This window comes from Pyrus communis, chromosome 1 (assembly GCF_963583255.1).
Source record: "Pyrus communis chromosome 1, drPyrComm1.1, whole genome shotgun sequence".
NCBI lineage: Eukaryota > Viridiplantae > Streptophyta > Magnoliopsida > Rosales > Rosaceae > Pyrus > Pyrus communis.
The window spans coordinates 37,143,731-37,154,170 of NC_084803.1; the positions used below are offsets into that span (position 1 = coordinate 37,143,731).

The 10,440-nt window shown below is 34.9% G+C and overlaps 1 protein-coding gene across 3 annotated transcripts; it reads left to right on the forward strand.

Annotated features, from left to right (window-relative positions):
- Positions 1-7,653: 7,653 nt before the first annotated feature.
- On the forward strand, positions 7,654-10,226 carry LOC137749211 (F-box protein FBW2-like). Of its 3 annotated transcripts, none has more exons than XM_068489332.1 (4): positions 7,654-7,775; positions 7,869-7,932; positions 8,829-9,141; positions 9,400-10,226. In XM_068489332.1, exons 3-4 carry the CDS (start codon positions 8,834-8,836, stop codon positions 10,067-10,069), a joined length of 978 nt encoding a protein of 325 aa, XP_068345433.1. In that variant the 5' UTR covers positions 7,654-7,775; positions 7,869-7,932; positions 8,829-8,833; the 3' UTR covers positions 10,070-10,226. The 3 variants fall into 3 exon arrangements, with proteins under 3 accessions (XP_068345433.1, XP_068345427.1, XP_068345438.1); XM_068489326.1 differs by having other exon boundaries at positions 7,655-7,775; positions 8,825-9,141; XM_068489337.1 differs by lacking the exon at positions 7,869-7,932 and having other exon boundaries at positions 7,687-7,775; positions 8,825-9,141.
- Positions 10,227-10,440: the final 214 nt, after the last annotated feature.

Genomic DNA, 10,440 nt, shown 5'->3' on the forward strand with positions numbered 1-10,440 from the left:
GCTTTTAGATTCAGGTCCAAAAACGTAAAGTATTTTTAGAAATGAGTCCAGTTATCTAATTATATGTTTTTATTTCTTTTATACTCATTTTATATTTTCTAAAAATATTAAAAATCAATTAAAATCTTTTAATATTATGCATTTTCCAACTCCAAAAAAAATATATTTAATATCTTCTAACAAAAAAACTAATATACTAACATAAATTTATCTGGAAAACATTCTACCCTAACTCAAGTAACAAATATATGAATGTATATAATACCTATACGTGAGATATGAAACCTAATTAAAAGGTAGAAAAAACATAACATACCTACAAGTAAGACACATTAATCTGTGACAGGTTGATTATAAAAAAAGAATTTGTCATATAGGTAGATAAATATAATTAACTTATGATATAGGTTGATTATAAAAGTTAAAAATAAAATCTATAAATGGGTTTTAAAGCAGGAGGAAGAACGAGAAATAACAAAAAAAAAAAAATAATAATAAGCAAAGAGATAATTGGGAAGCAATTTGATTTTTATAATAAATATTATCATTGAACAGATAATTATTGATAATTAAATAATTAAATATAACAAATTGGACTTATTTTAATAAACTGGACTATTCTTACTATTGGCTCAAAAAATTGGACTTATATCAAGTTTTCCCTATTATGTTTAGTAACTTTCCATATTTACTTCTTTTTTGACACACCCCGATCGAGATCAGGGCATGCTGGCCGTCACGTGGGAGTGATGTAACCATGTGCATAGTGCGGAAACTAATAAAATAATAATAAAAGTAGTACGAATAAATAAAAAACCGGCTTTACACAAAGTAATAACATACATGTGCAAGCGTAAGTGTGAAAACAAAGTTCAGAGCACGAAAACCTAATGCAGTCTGGGAGAAAATAACGCTACAAAAGCACACCCGAAGGTGGTCCTACACTGGTAATAATCTGTCAGATATGTCAGGGAAATCCTCAGGGAAGCCACCAAAAAAGCTAGCCAACTAGAACCTGGAGGGGCGCAAAACAAAAGTGTGAGTGGGCAGAAACAAAGCTTTTCAAAAACCATTTCATAAATAAGATTCTAACCCCTTGCCGTAAAACCTGTATACTTCCCAGAAAAATAGAATATACATATATATATAAATCATGCTCCGAAATATGCCATGTCAAATGTCTCTAAATAGAATGCAAGTGCTCAGGAATGTCAAATCAATGTCATGTAATCTGTCAGCCGGAGTCACCTAACGTGACCTGTACGGCTGAATCTAGAGCTCAAATCTCCATCTCTCTAACTATACCTGCACACGAGTCGAAACCACCTAAAGTGGTCTGTACGATAGGACTGGGTGTAATATAAGTACGCTCAAGTGCTACGATCAAGTGAAGGTTGGGCGAATAATCGCGGGTCACCTACGAGTCGGAACCACCTAAAGTGGTCTGTACGACAGGACTGTGCACCTAACTTGGATCCAAGATGAGCGTGTGGTGCGGGAGGTGAACATCACATGAAGGACTGTTCCCAACTCTGGGCGGGAACACTAACACCGGGGGTGCAGGTTATGAGCTCTCTATGCATCTCAAATCACTACTGAACGTAAACATAATCATAACTCACCTGGCACTTACCTGTGCGTCTGCAGCACCAAACATATATAAACATATGCGACTCATAATGCGTAAATAAATGGCAAACAATAAGCATGGCATATAAACGTATAATGTTTCAAATCAATTTCTGGGAAAAACATAAGTATATAGATATATACGGAAAACCAAAAGCCCACTCACTGGTATGTAGAAGGGTCGTAACCCCCTTGCCTCGAGTGACCGCGCTCGTCCTCGGGATAGGTCTCACCTATATGTGAAACAACTATAAAAACGTTAATTTTAAAACACATAACCAACCTTATGAAATAACTTCTCATACAATGCTCAAATGGGGTGTATGAATACACCAAAGTGATCTACTCAACCTCAGGAACATCCCCATATTTTTAGAAAAATTTCCACCGTCGCACGCGCCGGCCACGCGCAGGCACGTGCCTGGCACACTGACGGCGTCAGTTAACGCCGTCAAGAATATTCCTTTAACTTTAACGGATTCCGTTAACGCCGTTAGGAATATTCCGTCCAAACTGACGGAATATTCCGTCGTCTTCTCCGGTGAGGCTTCGACGCCGTCGCCGGCGCCGGAAAATCGTGAAAATTTCAAAACTTTGTAACTTCTTCGTTTTTCAACCAAATTTCACAAAATTGGTACCAAAATGAAGCTTACAACAAGAGGAACGAATCCATACCACTTTCAAGTGCTAAAATCCACAGAATCTCGCTGGGAAAACACCACCAACTCCGGCCAACCTTGTAACTCACTATCCCGACGTCCAAAACCTTCAAACGAACCACCCCGAGCCTCCTAAGGACCTCACCAAGCTTCCTACAAGCTTGAAATTCCCAAAAACACAAGAATTAACTTGTGCATGAATAGTGACAAAATCGAGGTATCCCGAGTTCGACGTGAAAACGAAGGTATCCTTACCTGAAATGGGTATGGTTGAACTTCTACGGACCTCACGAGCAAGAATATATACTTTGTTTCCTCGATCTGTGAAGATTTGGAGGGTTTCTGGGTGTGTCCGTACAAATGGAATAGGAAATGGGGGAGAAAGGGAACTCGGGACAAGGGTGCAGGGCAGGGAAAAAGTAAGGGGCTGTGGGAGAGTGTGTGTGTGGTCCACAACCTGCCAACAACAATCCAAAAACAACCACACAACGAAAAATCACACTAGGGGTAAAATTGTCATTTCACCCTTACGGTTTGAAAATTCCGGAACGGGCTGTCACATTTTTTACATGTTAAGTAAAATGATTTGCAGCCATTTAGTACCACGGTCTAGTGGTATTCCTCTTCGCTTATAAGTGAGAGGTCTTAGGTTCGATTTTCGCGTAAAGGTGAATTTGAACCACATTATTATTAGTTCATTGTAAGGCTTAGCTCACATCCTTCCCTTAATGTAAATACTATCTTTTTTTCAAAAAAAAAAATGTAAAATGATTTGTAGAGGACCCTATTGGTAAAGTTTATTACATTATTCAAAACAAAAAAAAAAAAAAAAAAAAATATAATATGGTGTCAAAGTAATGAACATACATGCATATACATTTATTTGCATTGTTCTGACTATATCTTTATATATAAAGCCATCAACCCCTTTTAGAGTCACAAGCTTCACCAAAAATATTTGGACAAAAATGCACCCAAAACAAAAAAAATTCAAAAGCAACCCAAAATAATGCACCAAATAATTTAGGGGTATTTTCGTTATTTTAACAGTGTTTTTTTAATAATTAATTCTTTTTGTACATTTTTTTTAATTTGTACCTCATAATAGGCTAACAATAATGTGTTTCAATCAATAGTTCATTAAATATTATTTTCTCTATTTTCAAACACATTCAAAACATTTTAAGAGGTGTGTAATGTCAGTTAAAAAAAAAAAAAAGTCTTTCGCACGCGCATAATAATGTGATTAAATTAGTTGGCAAATGATTTTTTTATTTTTTAACAAACGATATTATCTACATTAAGGGGGTAGGCTTAACCTCACAATGGGTTAGCAATAATATGATTTAATCAATTGTTTATTAAATATTATTTTCTCTATTCTTAATGTAAATTCAATAGAATGTAGATGAAGATTGAAAGACTGATTTTATCTTGTGAATTCAATTTTTTTATAGCATGATTTAATATTATTCATTTACTTCAAATATTTGACTCTCATTTTGTCAATTCATGCATATAAATACATTTAAAACATGTAAATTGCACGTAGCACACAATGATTTAAAAAAATGTCTTCCACATTCGCGTGAACGCATGCATGAAGGCTAGTAGTTTAATAATTAAAAGAGAGTGGGAGCAATTTTGCTCACCACTACAACTATGGTGTATGCTCACTATACACCTAATCATTTAACATGTATCATTTCACCTAATTCTAGTTAAATTTCACATTAAATGTTAGTTTTTCAATTTTGAAAAAAAAAAAAAACCAAGGTTAAGTGAAAGGACACGTGGCAAATAATTAGTATGTGGTGAGCATACACCATAGTTTATAGTGGTGAGCAAAAATGCTTCCATAAAGAGTCCAAAGGGTTCATGCCACGGTCTAAAACTTTAGCATGAGCATTTTTACCCACCATCATCACTATAGTGTATGTTCACCATACATCTAATCATTTGTCATGTGTAATTTCAACTAATTCTAGTTAACTTTTGCATTAAATGTTACATTTCAATTTTGAAAAAAAATTAACCAAGATTAAGTGATACATGACAAATGATTACATGTATGGTGAACATCACATAAGGTTTAGAGTGATAAGCAAAAACGCTCCCAACTTTAATGGTGGTTTCATTTGTCCGAAGAAAAATATGCCCTAATAAATTATTATTATTATTATTATTCCCTTTCGCTTGTAGAGGAGCCTCAATTTAGTGGTGAGTCTGGTGACTTTCATTTGTCATTAGACTTTTTGTACCCTAGTTGAACATGAGGATTGAAGACATGAAAAAAAAAAATATATATAGAAAATTAATAAAAAATTCTCAGACAACTTTATTTAACATTAAGAGCACATTTTCTTATTATTATGGACACTTTTTTTACCAAGGACATTTTCTTAATTCAAAATCTTCATAAAGTGTGGCTCTTTTCTTTTTTCTTTTCTCCATATAATCACAGGCGAAGCTACATAAGGACCAAGAGGGGCGGCCTCTCCTCCCCTCGTCAGAAATAAAGTTGATTTTGTCAGTTAACCTTAGAGTCAGCGAGAATCCCTCTTAATATTTTCTCTCTCTTCCTTTTTTTTAATTCTCCTATCTTCAAATTATATCCATCCTTTGACTATGGTTACTCTTTTCCTTTGGAAAAAAGAAAAAAGAAAAAGAAGAGTCTTCATGGTTATGATCACTCTTTCATTCTGTTGAGGAGAGCCTTTGTAATGCTTACGGTTTACGAATCAACGATCGGGAGTTGTTGTTGAGAGTTGAGGTAGTGATTTTGTTTTTCGTTTGGTTTGTGTGCAGAACAAATGACTATGAAAAGGAAGTTCGATGTTTGTTAGAGGTGACTTGTAATAGTGCTTCTTTGTTGACTAGGGCAAGATCATTATAGGGGTGCGGTCTTTCCCGTGATGTCATTATGGTGGTTTTACAACTTTTAAGGTTTAGTATCATGAGTATTGTCTTTCATAATGGATAGATGTGGGTCCTCTATGGTCGAGGAATTGTATTTTATTCCTAATGAAATTATAATGCTTCTTTTGGCATGTGTGACATTTTAGTTACGTTCTGCATTATGTTTTATTTACGTTGTTGATCGTTACTTGATAAATTTTATTAGTTTTAAAAAGTTAACACAACATGTTAGTTAATAAATTTGGCTTGATTAGTAATGGACGCAATTTAATTAAGCCACATCTTTGTTAGAGTGGAACACAGTGTTGACAATGTCACCATGAAGGCTTTTTGAATCCATACTAGTCAATGTAACACTAAAATGACTACTTAAGTATTAAAATTTAGTTTTATTCTTCTTTATCAGCAAGTGAGAGGTCTTATGTTTGATTCTCACCAAAAGCAAAATTGAACTACATTATTGATAGCCCATTGTGAGTCTTAGCCTACTCGCTTACCCCTTAGCGTACATAATATCATTTATTAAAAAAAAACACACACAAGTAAAAATGATTTAAATATTATTAGATCAAGTTTGTCACCATCGAATTTGAAATTAGTTTTCTCGGTCTGTACTGATTAAACACAACTTCTTCTCGGATTGATTGATTTGTTTGGATGTTTTTTTTTTTTTTTTTAACAAACGATATTATCTACACTAAAGGGGAGAGAGTAGACTAAATTTCATAATAGGCTAGTAATAATGTGATTCAAATTCACATTTGGCGATAATCAAACCTAAGACCTCTCAGTTACAAGTGAAGAGGAATACAACTAAACCATAGTATTACATTGACTAGTGTGGATTCAAAAGGATTTGGATCCCATATTGTAGGATACTAGGGATCCTCATATCTTAGTCATTCATCATGCATTGTGCGATCATAAATCATTTGAATTTTTTTTATTTAATATTAAACACAAATGGTACATGACGAAAACTGATAACACGATATACGATAAACTGTTAGAATTCTTTCGATTCAAAAAGCTTCCTTGGATGATTATTTTATCTATATTTGAGCATAAATAACCACACTTAGAAATAAATGGTCACGTGCCATTAGTTCGAGGACATTTTGATCAACGTAGATGGGTCCCCGAAACATCAATAAAAATATTCATAATCATTATGTCAAATTTTCTAATGAAAGTCACTTCTATTATTATTTAAGCATATTAAAAAAATTGAAGATTACCTTGGCAAGAAAAAAAATTGATGACCTAAGTGAAAGACCTCAAAAGTTTAGGAGGCATATATGAATTTAGCCCATAAGTTAAATTTATATTCCATGAGCAATTCGTAAAATCTATGTATGATCTATAACAACCCTAAAGTTAGTAGGCAATCCATGATAATTGGTGCATGGTCAAATTGAAAAATACTTAAGTTTGGACACTCAACACATGATGGCACTCTTTACTTGTACTTGGTATATATATAAACGACTATCAACTATTAATATGTATGATATTCTGATACAGGTGATACGTAAAGGCTATAATAAATACTCATAATTTTATACCTATGAAATTCCTATTTACTAGGTCTACAACATCTCATCTTAATTTAATTGGAAAATGATCATACAATAAACGAACACGATTACGGGATCTTTAAGATTCCTAGGAAAATGATCCGGCGAGAATCATTTTCCAATTTAATCCATGTTAGCCCATGATAGTGGGTCCTATTGCAATTTAATCTAGTAGTGTTACACAAAATTAGTGAATGATTTTTGCACATAAAAATGTCACAATAAGAGAAATTTTCTAGTAGTAGTAGCAGCTATTTACAGAAGAATCGTCAACAAACTTGGCCTTCCGAAAAGATAGAACACAAAACAAATTTAACTCTTCATCTGAGTTTCCCCAGTTGTTCTACCTCCATTTACTGCAAACCCAAAACAGATTTAACTTGTTCCTGGAAAAAATAAATACAAAAAAAGAGAAGGATATTGACCGAAGCAAAAGAAACCAGTCAAATTATTTTGCAGAGTAAGAAGAAGAAAAAAAAAGAAAAAAGAAAAAAAAAGATAGCATTGGAACCTGCAGGTTGAAAATTGAATCACTGTTTTAAGTGTGGTCAATATTTTTCAAGTTGGAAAATGCAACATTTTCTTCAACAGTTGAAAAAAATCAGAAAATATCATAAACAATAATGAGTTTTCGAGTTTTTTCAGATGGGCATTTGCAATTGCAGCACCTCTCTCTCACTCCTTTAAGCCACCGACTCGTGTCGGTGTCTCCCTTTCCCACACAACCCAGTTGGAAAATGTAACTTTCTCTCGAGTCTCCATCTCTCCACAGTGTTATTTACTGCACCTGCTCATTTAGTCATCTCACACATCCTATCTTTCAGAAAATTCCAATAAATTTAGGAAATTTTAATTTCATATACGTGTGTGGATATCTGCCCATTAGAAATTGGTCGTATTTATTTAATTGTGACAATCTCCAGTATCCATTTTTAATTTCTGCTTTCCAAGTGGGCAGACAGAGAGTTGGAGTGCGGATATCAATCAATAGGTAATTTACCTCATTTCATACGTATTTGTTTTCTTTTTCACTCTCTGTTTTTTATTTACCTTTCTTGTTTTGACTTCTGCTTGTTGGTGGTAGATGGATTGCATTTTGTAGCTCTCTCTTTCTCTCTCTTCCTTGCTTAGTCTCTGCGGATAAACAGGTAAGTTGTTCGCATAATCCAAATCCTTAAAAAGTTAACAAATCCCCCTCTTCAGGCCGTTTAATCAGTCTAATGTTGTTTTTATGTTTTACTATATAATTTCTGTCCAATTTTCTTCTACAAAAACAAGAACAAAATCCAGTAAAAGGTAAAAGCTTTAATCTTGTTCAGTGTCGAACTTGTTGCAAAAGCAGGGGCAGCTCAAAGACTGCAACTTTGAGATGCAGCAGTTGTTCTTTCTGTGCTTTTGGGTTCCCAAATCATTAAAAAAAAATGCAAAATTCAGAGCTTAAATTTCTAATTTTTAACTCACTTTCTTCGATTCGCAAAGTGGGGTTTTGGCTCTCCTCTTGATCTGTTCATGTTCTGTCTTCTAAGTTCCAACCTCCTGGATTTCGATTCTTTCGTTGGCTGGCTACTGCTTTTAGCTCCCACTTGGACAGAAACCTCTTTTTGTTCACATGTAATGTTGCCGGATCTACGCAAGATTTTGGTCGTAATTTTGATGAATTAATCTGTCATTTATCGCTGCTGTTTTTCTGTTTATGTTCTCATACAACTACTGTACATGCGGTCGGTTAATATTTGATGATTGTTTTTTTTTTTTCTGTCTTATTTTTTTTGTTTTTGTAATTCTTGTTTTTATCGGCATAGATGAACATTTTGTTTTCCAGCAGTATTTATTAGTGGAAAAATATCATGGATTTACATCTGCTCACGGCTTTTTTTTTTTTATTTTTTTATTTTAAATCTTGATTTTCTCATGAAATCCAAGAAATTTATTACTTTTACATGAGATTTATGTAGAAATATCGTATTTTGTTTTTCAACTTTAATGGTATGGATTAGCTGTTAAAATTTATTGATTTGTTTTTTTATCATTTTTCTGAAGGCAGACTAGATGGAAGTGGGAAGTGATTTTCGGCATTGGGATGAATTGATACCTGATGCATTGGGTCTGATTTTCAGCAACCTCACTCTACAGGAGATACTGACAGTGATCCCGAGGGTTTGCCAATCCTGGAACAAGGCAGTGTTGGGGCCTTACTGCTGGCAAGAGATTGACATTGAGGACTGGAGTAACAGATGCGAACCTCACCACCTCGATCGTATGCTCGAAATGCTGATTGCAAGAAGCTGTGGATCGCTCCGAAAGCTCTCAGTCTCCGGCCTCCAAAATGATAGGATCTTCTCCCACATCGCTGATCAGTAAGCATACTAGCAAATTTTTACTGTATATGCGAATGCTCCGTCATTTTGTTTCCGATAATTGAACATTTTGTGCAATCCCATTAGACTGCATTTAGTACAATGGGAACCTTCAGTCATGATTATCTTCTTATATACTTTCAAATCACTATTAATTAAGACTATATATTCAATGTCTTCTGTTAATTAAGGTTTTTTTGCAAGTGGAGGAAGAGTGGTTTATGATAATTGATTAATTAATCTCGTTGGTTTTGCAAGTGCTGGTTCCCTTCAGACCTTGAGGCTGCCAAGAAGTGAAATTAGTGATTCTATAGTAGAAAAGACTGCTGGAAGGCTCTCTAATATCACTTTCCTGGATCTTAGCTACTGTGGCAAAATTAGTTTTCGTGCTTTAGAGACCATTGGAAAGAACTGTAAAATGCTCGTAGCATTGTGTCGGAACATGCACCCATTGGATACAGCAGGCAAGCCTTTGCTGGATGACGAGGCTTGTGCCATTGCCACCACAATGCCTAGGCTCAAGCACCTTGAGATGGCATACCATCTTATCAGCACAGAAAGTGCTCTCCAAATACTCTCAAGCTGCCGCGAGCTTGAGTTTCTGGATTTGAGAGGGTGCTGGGATGTTAAACTAGAGGACAAGTTCCTGAAAGAAAAGTACCCAAAATTGAAGGTTTTGGGGCCTCTTGTTCTGGACTACTATGAGAGGAATGAGTGGGAAGATTGCTCAGACTTCTCCGATGCTTCAGAGTATTTGGCGTGGGAATTCGTAGCCGGTGAATTGGATGATTACTATGATGACGACGATGAGAGTTATGCTGAGATGTGGGATGGTGAGGAGAGGCTGGACCAGTTTGAGCTGAGGTTCTATGAAGGACTTGGTCACCATGAGGATGCAGGAGAAGTTGGTTGGCCTCCATCACCTTAGTAAAATTAAAGTTTATGTTTTTTTCTTCATTTGTCAAACTGTTTGCTTCTCTTTTTCAAGCACTTCCTTGATGCTTCTGTTTGGAACTTATTATATCTTTTTATGGATATGTATATCTTTCAATGGGAAATGAAAAGCATGGTTTGTTTAGTCCCAATTTTTTGCCCATTGCCTTGTTAGTTGACTTTTGAGTGTTTGTGTTACCAATAATTGCATAAAATGGCAAGCAATATGGACTACTCCAGTTGAAAAGAAAGAGTAGGAAAAGTAGATTTTTCTGGTTCACCTAAACAAAAGGGTACATTTACTGCCCGGCCAGCATTTTCCAAGTTAGAATTACTTTACTGGCTGAGATAGATGTCTGCATAAAG

Excerpts from the sequence above, each read along its gene's own strand:
- LOC137749211 (XM_068489332.1), top strand. The coding sequence starts at position 8,834 with ATGGAAGTGGGAAGTGATTTTCGGCATTGGGATGAATTGATACCTGAT. Across the intron at positions 9,142-9,399 it reads TTCTCCCACATCGCTGATCA|TGCTGGTTCCCTTCAGACCT; the intron begins GTAAGCATACTA and ends TGGTTTTGCAAG.